At 30.1% G+C, this 13,480-nt stretch overlaps 1 protein-coding gene across 6 annotated transcripts in view; it reads left to right on the forward strand.

Annotated features, from left to right (window-relative positions):
- Positions 1 to 13,480, forward strand: part of kis (chromodomain helicase DNA binding protein kismet) — a 235,158-nt gene that overhangs the window by 62,406 nt on the left and 159,272 nt on the right. For all 6 annotated transcript variants that reach the window (XM_075358465.1, XM_075358467.1, XM_075358469.1 and 3 more), the window contains 4 exons: positions 6,109 to 6,333; positions 8,728 to 8,855; positions 10,173 to 10,361; positions 10,608 to 10,839. In XM_075358465.1, coding sequence (XP_075214580.1) covers positions 6,109 to 6,333; positions 8,728 to 8,855; positions 10,173 to 10,361; positions 10,608 to 10,839 — 774 coding nt within the window. The remainder of the gene's footprint in view (positions 1 to 6,108; positions 6,334 to 8,727; positions 8,856 to 10,172; positions 10,362 to 10,607; positions 10,840 to 13,480) is intronic.

Raw genomic sequence — 13,480 nt, forward strand, 5'->3', positions numbered from 1 at the left:
ATACCTGTACAGTGTCTGTCAAAAGTTTAAGGACGTCCCTAAATTACACATTATTGCTTCCTGTACTTGTACTTTTGCTAAACCATTCAATGCTAGAAATTAGCCAAATAACCCTTAAAATGAGTACTATTTTAACACAAATAAGACCTCTTGTCTTTTATGAACTGATTTTTATTGTAATTTGTTTTAAAAAGGGTGTGAAAGGAAGCCAAAATTTATTTAAAAAAAAAATGATTTCTCTAGAACAGATACACCCAGACTAATTAATTTTGGTGTCAGTATAAGATTACAGTAAAGGCACCTTAGAGCAGTTTTTTAAATTTTTTTATTTACACACGAGATATTGGTCGCGGCCCTGAACATGCCCTTTTTGAGCTTTTTTTGTACAAAAAATGCTGTTCTAAGTTTGTAATTAGTGCCATATTAGTGTCTCAGACTGCACACCAGTTTAATCAGGATCCAGGGAGTTTGTAGCACTGGCTAAACAGCTGTTTCTCACCACTTTTCATTGCCTACTGTCAATCTTACTATAAGCATGTTTTAGGTTAATTTCTTTGCTTAAAGATTTAAAACTGGCCTGAAAGTCAGTAAATACTGATGTACAGTGGCAGATTGTAGGGATGTAGAAGAGTGACTTAAGCTATAGACAGATTGTAAAAAAACTTGGAGTTAGAATTTTGAAAACCTATATGGAACAGATGTTAAATAATTTAAAACAACTGGTACTTGATGCTTCCTTTGAGAGTAGGCCTAAACTAACCTCAATAAGAACTGACCGTAAATTTGTAAACAAGTAAACAAGATCATAGAGCTAGTTTTACCTGATCATTTATTGAAAGTTAAGGATAATTTGGATTTAACATTAGTGCGAAATCCTAGGCCATCGTCTTAGAGGTACTGGGTTGATGTCTTATGTATGTTTGTGTAAACTTCTGCTTAATGAACAAGCCAAGAAAAGGTGAATGAGGTGGTGTTATGAGAGGCGTAATTGCATGAAAGAAACCTGGCAAAGATGTGTTTTTTCAAATGAAGGCAGATTTGAACTTATCCAAGATGGCAAGTGAAGGTTAGGTGTTCTCGGAACACAAAAGTTTCTGCCATTCAAGTTAGAGGTGAAGCAATGTCGATTTTGGGGTGCTTAATCTCTGAAGACCCTGGAGAACTGTACATTATTGATAGATCAGTCAGTAGCCAGAGATATGTGCAAATATTGGAGGAATTAATGATTCCTTGAGCGACGAGGCTAATGGGAAAGAATTGTCTTTCTAGCAAGACAACGCTTTCTGTCACTGGAGTTACTTTACAACAGACTGGTTCAAAGACAATGAATATTGAACTGTTACCGTAGCCACCATGCTCGCCAGACCTCAATACCATAGAAAATCTATGGAATTATGGGAGTCAAGTTGGCCAAGAGGAAGCCCAAATCAAAGGAAAATTTGAAACAGAATATTGCTGCATAGTAACAAGACATCACTGTCAACGAATGCTGAAGGGTGATTGACTCAGTGCCAGATAGTGTGAGTGGAAGAGTCAACAGAGGGCACATTGATTACCAACTGTAAGATGGTTCTTTTTGATTTTTTGTAAAATTTTTAAATAGATGTACAGAGAAAACCCAAGTTTTGTGTTTTTTTCATGGTGTTCTTAAACTTTTGACAGACATTGTATTTTTAATTTAACTAATTGTAAGTAAATTGGATGGTGGGTAATGGGAGTTCTGCTGAGAGTATATTTTTTTTTGTATAAATTCACATTACAACTGTTAGCTAAGTTCATTGGATGTCTGCTGCACTTTTTTTAGTTAAACATCTTCATTATTTTATTATAATTACATTTATAAAGTCATGAATATTGAGGATGGAAAGAAAGTGAAAAATGGAAATTTAGTTTTGTTCGTTAGGTAAAGTAAACCTAAGATTAGTTTTTTGGCTTAGCTTTTGTCATGTATTATTACTTTATGATACGTTACTGACAGTTTTCAATATTATATTGTCTATTTAATGTTGTGATCTTTGATCATGTCTCCTGGTTTATTTGATTTATTGCTATAAAGTGGGTGGGACCTTTGAAGCTAGTAGGTTTTAGTTTCACATTAAGGAAATAAAATTGAATGATAATTCTTGGATATTTTCTCTAAGATTTAAAGTTTAATGCAAATAATCTTTTGTAACTTTATCATTAAGTTAGAATATACTTAAATATGCTTAAGAACTTCAAAATTATATTAGTACGTGGGTGCTTAATTATGATTGCATTATAAGTTAATAAGACAAATTTATTAATGTTTTTGTTTTTGTTTTTTATTCACCTTTAATATAGCAGAACAAATGGGAAATAGAGGTTAGTTGTACTATATTATGCTTCTCTTCATCTAGATGTGTTTGTATTCATAACTTACGCATAAAATTGAGTAAAAGAAGAGAAGTTTTGTTTACTTCAATGGGAGGTTTTGTTGTTCGTACAAAAGTTGTGTTTGATATAAAGTTGTTTTCAATTTATTGTTAAAATTTTATCTATTTTTTTCAAAAAATAACTTGCCACAAAATCACGGAAGTTGTCATTGATATTAACACACACTGCCATTACATTTCAGTTATGACAGTGGAGTTGTGTTATTACAAATCTTTTTGTTATTAGTGGTTTATGTTTTCTAAATTAAAAAAAAACTTTTTTTTTATAATTTGCTTGATGTAATTATAGAATTGTATACAACTGGTGATGTGGAATCCCAAGGAAGTCTACTATTATTAGGTTTTTCTGTTACTGTAATTTGGTAGTTATTATTTTTTGAATTTAGTTAGCACAATAGTCAATATATTGATGAATTATTTTAATTTTTAGTAGGTTAATTAATGCTAGTTGGAGTTAACATTGGATTGAGACTCAAATTTTGTTAATTTTAAACCTAAGTAATATAAAAAAGTGAATTTAAATTTCAAATAGTGTAATGTTTACTATTACCCAAATTTTGTGTAAATGTAATTTCTATCAACACAATAAAGATTTAACTATTTGAGAAGTTTTTAACACCCTTTGGTGCCTTATAAATAAGTTATATTATAGCCATTATTCTCTCAAAGTACACATACCTAAATAAATCGGTTAGTAATTCAAATGTTGAATAAATAATAAATTTTCTCTTTGTGTAAAAATATGATATACTACAGACAGGTATGTCACAAATACTTATGGGAGACGTTCAGTAATTAACAAGACAAATTGATGTAGAGAAAAAGCAATTTATTCAATGACAAATGACATACTACTTTTCAACAAAGTATCCAGCAACATTTAGACACTTGTCCCACCATTCTGTGAGCTTTCTGATTCCCACAGCGTAGAAGTCTTTACCTTGCTGTTTGAACCATTCATGTACTGCTTTTTTGACAGCTTCATTGTTGTCGAACTTCTAATCATGTAAAAAGTATTTGAATGGGCCAAACAAATGAAAATCAGATGGGGCGAGTTCTCAAGTGTTTCTCCCGTTCTCGTTAAGGGCTTGAGTCAACTGACTTGAACCAATCTCGAACATGTTTTGTGATAATTCAGCACGTCATGAGTGATTGAACGCATGGTTCCAACACTAATATTACACAAACTAGTGATTTGGAAAATTTTGACTCTCCTTTCTTTGTGAATGTGATCATTTATGTGATTTTGCAGCATGATAATAGAAACTTCAACTGGTCTTTCAGAGCAATGGAGATAAGTCACATTTATTATGCTTAAATTAAACTGTTCCACCCACTTATTCATGATAATCAACTAAAGAGTAAAAGAAATAGCTTGACCCTCAAAAATTTCATTGTCATTGAATGAACTGCTTTTTTCTCTACATTAATTTGTCTCTTTAATTATTGAATGTCCCTGGCAGAATAGTGAGAAAGGACAATCCTGGTTTTTCTGAATTTTTTCGACACTTTTCATTTATGTCTATTGCTTAAAATTTTTCCAAGCTTATAATTCAGTTGATCTTGCTTCAGAACAAAATTATTAAGAAAATTTCCTTTAACCTAGATCACCAGCAAAATATTTAGTTTGGTTGTTTATTAATGATAACTTTATCATTTGCATTAAAAATTTACAACATTGCGTGTTAGTGTATAAAGTTCATTCCAGTTTTGTCTGGTTCACTTGAATCTTTTATTGCCTTTTCAATGATATAAGTTTTGATGCGTGTGTTTTCAAAACGGTTATGGTTTCATTTTAAACATTGTAACATGATTTTTTAATTGTGGAATTAAATAATTTGTAATTGATTGGATGATAAGGATTGGTTAGTAATTTTGCTTTCAAACCTGTCAGTTATAAAAAATATATATATTGTTTCACATTATATAAAGATTAAATATAAATAAATCCTCTGCTAGTAGATTCTATCAATGTAAATGATCTGGATTTTTTTTTTAATAGAAAACGTTTTATTAAATGTTTCAAATAGTAATTTTAAAATGTTTGTTTTCTGATCACAAAGGTTTCACAGTATTTTGTAATTGAAATGTATATTAAATCACTTTTTTCTCTGGGTAATTTTTATTTTTTATTATACTGTTCAATTTTTAATTTTATTATTTATCTATATCTATTTATTATATGAATTTATGTAAAGATTTATTTTTTAGAGAAATAAAATCTTTTGGTTGTAGTTAATATTTGTTTGAATTAAATTTTTTTGCCTGTACAGAAATAATTTTAAATTATTGAAAAGAGTTAAATTTTTATTAGACACTTTTTTCTGTCTTGATGTGGTACCTGAAGGATGTTAGTATTTTAATGTAAAATACATGATGGTTTATTCCATTTTTACTTTCCTGGGTCTAATGATAGCTACTCTAGCAATAATGGGTAAAAAGATGTAAACGGGCAATATTGATAAAGAAATCTAAAAAAATTAAGCCTTTTTTTTATTTTTGTGCGTTAAGGAGACAATAAATAAATTTTAATAAAATAAATTATAAATTTTTTTAATCCCATGCTTCCGTAGGCCAAAAAATCTATTTTTGTCGGATCGTAGTGCATATTTGCATAGTGCATATGTTGACGTATATTTGGTCCTACAGCTCTGGATCCGTTGACTGATTTTCTACAAACTTGGTAGACTGGGACTATTTTCAGGAAGAAAATTTATTAAATTTTTGCAAGAATTGGAAAAGGGGGTGGGGGTGTTTTGGTTGAAATAAAATTTCAAATCTTCACTGGTTCACTTATAAAAGCTTTTTCTTCTGAAAGTTTTTTGTCAAGATCACCAATTACCAAAAGGTTTTATTAAATATTCCCTTCCAAAAAAATGACTATATTTTTATTGTTTTTAGCTATATGTTGCTTAAAAAAACGGAGGTAACGGGAGTTTTTTACATCTATTTTTCTACATCAATAGGCTTTCAAACAACTGTAAAATGTTTTTGCCCACCCCACTCAATTTTAAAAAAAATCAGTAACATTAAGATTTGTTATGGTATGGTACATGTATTTTTTTAAACATGTTGAAATAATTGAAGCTGACTAGTTAAACATCTTTTAATTATTTTATTATAAAGTTACAAATAGAGCATAAAATTGATTAAAATGAAAAACACTTTCTGTTGTAAAAATGGATTTCATAACTTGATCAGTCTAGTCGGGAAAGATAGGCAATACATTTCCATTTATATATATATATATATATATATGTAACATGGGACTATATATTTCAATGAATTGTTGATGTACTTTTAAGCAATTTTCTTGAAAATATTTAAATGTTCATTAAATATTAAGATTATTTGTTTTAAAGTAACATTATTGATTTATCAGCTTTTGCTGTAACATAAAACATAAATTTCTTTCAAAGTTTGCTATTACTTAATTGCCACTAAACTGAAGGTGCCGATTCACTTTCTGTAATTTTTTTATGTAAATATAAAAAAATGATCTTAGTATAGTTTATTATGTTGTTTTATTTTTTACTTTTAAACGATTGTTCAGTAAAATTAAGTTGCATGAATTCATTAATTATAGAAACATAATTGTAAAAGATATTGATCTGATTAATTCTGTGGTTTTTATTATTACTTGTGGTATTTAAATGTTAAGATTGTTATTTTATAATTAATTTTTTTTTTATAGTTGGAGGAAGATCCGTTTAACCCAGATTATGTTGAGGTTGATCGGGTATTGGACATGGCTGAACACAATGACCCCAATACCGGTAAGAGTATAAAGCATTATTTGGTTAAATGGCGGTCATTACAATATGAAGATAGCACATGGGAGTTAGAAGAAGATATAGATCCAGCAAAAATTCAGCAATATGAACGTTTCAGTGAATTGCCTCCAAAAGATCAATGGAAGGTAATAAATTATTAAAAAATTTGATTTATGTACTGAGATTACATTAAAAGTACATGTTTTAAACAAATAGCTTTAAAAGTTGTAATGTAATTAGCATTTTGTAATGTCTCCAAAAACTGTAAAAAAACATATATGCTATGAAGGGATGTCTGAAAAGTTTTGAGTCTAACATAGAAAGATATATTTTTTCTGTCAAATATAGTTTTATTTTTCAACAAAGTCTCCTTGCAAGTCAATAGTCTTTTTCCAGCGATGCTCTAACCTCTTTAACCCTTCCAAATAGTAGCTGGTGTCTTTCTCCACAAAATAGGCATTTATGTATGTTATAACCTCCTTGTCCGATAAAAATCTCTTTCTACCAATCAAAACTTTTAAGGTTAGGAAACAAGAAAAAGTTGCTTTGGGCCACATCTGGTGAATATAGTGGATAACCAATTCAAAGTGCAATTCGTGAGTTTTAACTATGGTGACTATCAAAGTGTGAGCAGTGCATTGTCCTGATGGGAAAGCACTTTCGTCTTCAAATGTGTTTTGTTATTTTTTGCAATTTCTGCCTTCAGCTTGTCAATTAATGATATATAACTGTCCTGTTATTGTTTTAGCTTTTTGAAAATAATCGATAAACAAAGTTCCGTTTCTATCACAAAAAACAGTCATCATCACCTTCCTGGATGATGGAACCATCTTCACCTTTTTCAGAGCAGGTTCACCCTTTGCAGTCTACTGTTTTGACCGCTGTTTTGTCTCAGGTGTGTAGTGGTGGATTCTCGTTTCATCTACAGTTATGAATTGATGCAAAAAATCTGACTCGTTTTGCTTCAACTGCTCCAGAAGGGCCTTGAGAATGTTCATTTGAATGCATTTTTGGTCCAAAGTGAGCAAACGAGACACCCAATTCATTTAAAATATGCAAATTGGAAAGCTTACACATATCCAGTTCTTCAGTTAATATATGACAAACATGTTTTTTTCAGTATGCTCTTAGTCTCTGCTGTCTCTCTAACCTTAATTTGTCGGTCATCCAGTACCATTTTGTGAACTTTTTCGATGATATTGGTGGTGGTTGCAGTTTTAGGCCATCCTGAATGCTCATCATCAACCAAGCTGGTATAACCATGTTTAAATTCAGCTGCCCATCTTTTTATGCTGGCAAATGATATGACAGATTCCCTGTAAACAGCATCCAACTCTGTTTTAATTTGCATAGGCGTATTGCCTTTCAGATGCTAGTATTTAATCATGACACGATATTCAATTTTTTTCCATTTTCACAAAAACACTTACAATGACTTATTCAAATGATTAAAAAACAAGAACTGAACGTCCAAATTGGCTAAAAATTTAGTGATAACCTTTCAATGCGTGTGTAAATACAGTCCCTAACATTTGTTGACAAGTGCTGCTATCTTCATGTTGAGGCTCATAACTTTTCAGACAACCCTCACAATAATCTAAAAAAAAATGTTTAAACATTTTTTGTTTGATTCAATATAAAAATAGTTATTTTAATTTTCATTGTCTACCATCATTTATCATAAAATCTTTGAATTTATGCTTTTATAACAGCAGGATCTTAATGTAAATTTGTATATGTTTTATTTTTCATTAAAATAATTAAACATTCATATAATAGATTTTCATGATCAAACTATTTATGTTTTTTAAAATAAATTCGTACTTTCTTTGAGGAATAGGAGGATATAATAGAGTATACAAATGTACTTGTTACTTCTTGTTACATATTGGAAGGACTAAAATACTGTATTCTTTGTATTGATAATATTTGTAATCACTAATAACAATTTATAGTCTTAAAATGATCTTTCTTCTCAGTTAATGACTGTATCATTTTTTGTACATGTGGTAATAGTGTTTTGGTTTGAATTATACAAACTGAGTAAATCTGGTAGAATATGCATAATGATATAGCTCAAAAAGTACTTCAAAGGAGTGAGAGTAGTGGCGTGTGGTGAAGATACAGAGATCGAGGCCTTTTTTTTCATCAGATAGATTTTTAGTTTTTATTGTTAATGATCTTTTTTTCATAAACATTCTTTCTCAATATCGAGTTGTTAAAATCTTCTTAAAATCAGTATCCTTCTTAAAATCTTTGTCTACCTGTATTCTCTTATGCTAGATTTTCAACTGCCTTGATCAATTTATGGATCTTCTTCCTGTGGTTAAAAGTTTTGTTTTCTTATTTTATTTAAAAAAAGCTGAAGAAAATCTCATCTGTGGTATGTTTGTTTCTTAGTTTCTTAAACTAAGAATGTATGCACTTTAATCTATTTCCTTTTAACGTATGTGTGTACTTTAATCTTTGTCGTAGCTTAGAAAATGTTACATATCATATTTTTTTTATAACTACTGATTTTTTCCAAATTTATATTTCAGCCAAAGAAAAAACCTACAGCTGATGATTGGTGCAAACTTGATGAGTCTCCTGTATATAAGAATGGAAACATGCTTAGGGCATATCAATTAGAAGGATTAAACTGGTTATTGTTTTCATGGTATAATGGGTACGTGTAACTTTTATTTATAATTTTTTAATCTACGCCATGAAAAAGAGTTCGTTGCTTATAACTCTTCAGAAAAGTTTTATTTGACATTATTTTTGAACTGTTTAACTTCTTCATCCCAGAAAAATATTCAATTAATTTTCCTGAATAAGAATAAATATTGAAACAGTGGTTGGTGGAAGTAGAAGAAAGAAGAAACTAGAAGAAATTAATAGAAATGGTAAAATTTAATTATTAGTTTCATTTTATTGCTAGGCCAGCGCATAAGAACAGCAGATTTATTATTTTATTAATGCATTATGGTTTGCTTTATTTTTCCATATTTGAGGTATTCTTTAAATGGTTGTAATATAAGTTGTATACTAGAAAACACTAGGTGCGCATTAACCAAATAATTTTTGTTCAAAACAAATTAATTTTTACATTTGCAGCATGGTTTGAAAATTCAAGGGACCCTTTAGATGATAAGGTTGTCTGTTGGCTGTATTTGCTGTTTCTGTTTGATTTAAAAAAAAAGGTTTTTCTTAAATACGGTAGTAATTCTAATAAATAATTTAATTAACTTATATTTGGTTTTTCAAACAGCTGTACAGTTAAATTCATTTTTCAAACAAAACTTGTTTTGCATCTGAATATTGTCATAGTTATGTTCATCAAAATAAATAAAAACCAGTCTAATCAATTTTGTATGATCATTGGTATACTAGTATATAAAACACTCCTGACTCCATGATTAATAGTTTGATGTACTTTAGGGTATGCGTCTTTAAAAATGACTCAGATTTCATTGATTACAGAACGGTATCATTTTTTAATGTCTGTGTATTTTCTTCTTGCTTTTTTTGTAGTGTATTAATTGTATTTTTTAACTTGTTACACTTTCAGATTTTAGGTATTGTGAAATGTAAAGATATTTTAGTAAAGCAATTTTCTATCTTGCTAAGGACCACCTTTTTGTCTATGCTGAACTAATTGTCTTTAATATTGTTCTTCATTTTACAGGGGTTTTAATAAAAGAATGATTAACCCAACATTTATAATTAAAACTTTGTTTTTGTCAATTGATGAAATAAATTGAAGATTAATTCTGTAGCTTGAAATTTTTAGAGGAGATTATTTCATTAAATTACTCTTACTTAAAGAAGAAATAAAATAGTTTTCATTCTACATCAGTGTAATTTGACAGTAATTTCAAATAAGTGAAAAAGAAAAATGATGTTTAAGTAGAACACATCAGGGATTGTGTGATGTGTTTGTATTGATTTTAATTTATTTTTTTATTGAACTGGCGTAATGTTTCTCTTGTTTCTTTCGCAGGAGAAATTGTATACTTGCTGATGAAATGGGTCTTGGGAAAACAATTCAGTCCCTAACCTTTATTCATGCAGTTCATGAATATGGCATTAGAGGTCCATTTCTTGTCATAGCTCCATTATCTACTATTCCAAATTGGCAAAGGGAATTTGAAGCTTGGACTGATCTAAATGTTATCATTTACCATGGCTCGTAAGTACCTATTATGATTTTATTTCAGATCATGATAGAATTTATTTTTCCTTTTACATTTATATTCATTATTATTTACATCTTGTCTATTTCTTTACCTCTGAATTTACTAATAAATATTAAAATTGATTTTATAAAAACACTGATGTATATTCTGGGCAATCATGAAGATTTAGTTATGATTTGGCTTCATCTTGATGCAATTTTTTTGGTTTATTACTAAATAAAAAGTTTTTTCTTTTACAGATCAGCAAGTCGTAACATGCTTCAAGAATATGAGATGTATTTTAGAAATGAGAAAAATCAGATAATGAAAGAATTACCTAAATTTAATGTTTTAATAACAACTTTTGAAATAATCATATCTGATTGTTTAGAATTAAAAGAATTCAGTTGGCGACTTTGTGTTATTGATGAAGCGCATCGTTTAAAAAATAGAAATTGTAAACTTTTAGAAGGCCTCCGTCTTTTAAATCTGGTGGGTGTTACAGTTATGTGTTACTAAGATATAATATACTGATTACACTGATCAACAATGATTTTATTAAATGAGAGTGAATAACTGATTCTTATAGTATTTTTCATGCTGATTTCAAATATGAAATCAGAATTCATCTATCAGGCTTTTTTTCCCTGTTAAGCCTCTGGGAATTATCGTCAGGTATTACTTCAGAGGATGAATGAGGATGATATGTATGAATGTAAGTGAAGTGTAGTCTTGTATGACCTCAGGTTGACCAATTCTGAGATGTGTGGTTAATTGAAACCCAACCACCAAAGAACACTGGTATCCATGATCTAGTATTCAAATCCTTATAAAAGTAAGTGCCTGTACTAGGATTTTGGAACTCTCAACTTCAAAATCAGCTGATTTGCGAAGACGTGTTCACCTCTAGACCAACCCAGGTGGGTCCATCTATCAGGCGTAGTTTTTTTTGTAACTACCATTCTTATTTTTAGGTAGTATCACATATGAACTCCATAAGCATAGCATTTTGTGAATGTATTTATCAACTAAATAGCTTCTGTTTATTTATTACAGTTCCTAACACATTTGTTATTTACACACTAAATAAAATGAACAAGAATGTTACTCATTCTTCCTATTTTCATCTTACTATAAACATATCATCCACTTATTAGTTATTTCATTCATTATTATATTTATTTATAAACTGTTGTGCAGACTAAAGAAATATTTTTAATTCTCATTCAAGTGCGAGTTTTCATGTGTGTAACATTCAGCTGGCTTTCGTGTTTGCAGGTATATGTTGTTCAGTAAAGTGAGTATATATTTATTTAATCAGTATGTTTATAAAGTGTTTCTTTTTAAACGTATTAGTTATTGTAATGTATTAACAATGCCTCGCAGTTGCATTAATTATCCAAACAATTTCATATAGTACATATCTGATGAGTTAATGTTGAAGTCATAGAAAAGAAGTGTAACTCCTGATAAAAAAGTTGTATGAACTGTATTTTGAATGTCAATTAGGTGATCAGGACAAATCTTGGGTTCCTCATATTTGCTGTGCTTCTTGTGTAACATTGTTGACTGGTTGAGTAAATGGATTTCGTCACATGCCATTTGCAATTCCAATGGTTTGGAGAGAACTGAAGGATCACATCACAGACTTTTATTCTTCTGTTTCAGACTGATTGTTATTTTTCTGATCCAGACTGTTATTCTAAAGATATCTGGGATAACAGCTAAAACTAGACTTGCTGTTAAATATACTGATAATCCCTCTGCCATGCGGCCAGTGCCACATAGCCAAGAGCTTCCAATTCCAGTGTTCCAGAAACATCGGACTTAGATGAAGATGAAATTGTTGAATCTTATGCTGACTTATCAGGCGATGAAAAAAGAGATCCAAACCTCTTAGAAAATAGATATATTGAACCCCATTTAATTGATAAGTCATAACTAAATGATCTGTTTCGTGATCTAAATTTAGCAAAATATCAACCAGAAATACTGGCATCAAGACTGAAAGGATGACATCTTTTACAATCAAACACTAAAATAAGTGCTTTCCGTTACAGATTCAGAATTTGAACATTTCTACTCTCAGTACTAAAACTTAGTATACTGTAATGATGTGGACTCTTTACATGAAGGTTTGGGATGTATGCACTGATGAATGGCGACTTTTTATTGACTCATTGATGCTTAGTTTGAAAGCTGTTCTTCTTCATATTGGAAATAAATACACATCTGTACTATTAGCATATGCTGCTCAGATCAAGAAGTCTTATGAAAATATGTAACTTGTATTGAGCAGGATTCAGTATGAGAAATATTTATGGCATATTTGTTGACATCTGAAATAATTGCAGTGTTTATTTGGACTGCAACTTGGATACACTAAGTTCTGTTGCTTTTTGTGCAAGTGGGACAGGAGGGATAGGAAAAACCATTACATAAAAGAGCAGTGGCCAAAGAGAGAGGTACTGACTGTAGGAGAGAAGAATGTTGTTAGTCAGGCATTAGTAAAACTAGAAAAAGTTTATCTTCTGCAAGTACACAATAAGCTTGGTTTATCCAAAAATTTTGTTAAGCATGGATCGTAATGGTGCAGGGTTTCAGTTTCTAAAAAATAAATTCCTTAATATAAGCGATGCTAAAATAAAGGAAGGTTTGTTAGACCACAAATAAGAAAACTAATGAGTGGTTTGGTGTTTGAATGACTTCGAGATGCTGCATGGAAATCATTTCAAAATGTGGTAAACAACTTTCTTGGAAACCATAAGACTGGTAACTACAGAGAACTTGTAAGTGAACTCCTTCATAACTATATAGAACTTGAGTGTAACATGTCACTCAAAATCGATTCCTTACATTCACATTTTGATTTTTCTCTAACAATCTCGACGCTCTCAGTGATGAAAATTGAGAATGCTTTCACCAGTAGATAACTACAATGGAAACACCATACCAGGGAAAATGAAACCCAAGAATGTTAGCTAACTACTGTTGGAATCCAAAGAGGGATCTACCTACAGCAAATTACAGCACAAAATTCAAAAGAAATAAATTTTAGGTGAGTACAAAATGCATGTAATGTATTGTAATATTATGTCCACCATACATTGTGTAAAAAGAAATTTAATTACAA

This window comes from Lycorma delicatula, chromosome 2, assembly GCF_047948215.1.
Source record: "Lycorma delicatula isolate Av1 chromosome 2, ASM4794821v1, whole genome shotgun sequence".
Lineage (NCBI taxonomy): Eukaryota > Metazoa > Arthropoda > Insecta > Hemiptera > Fulgoridae > Lycorma > Lycorma delicatula.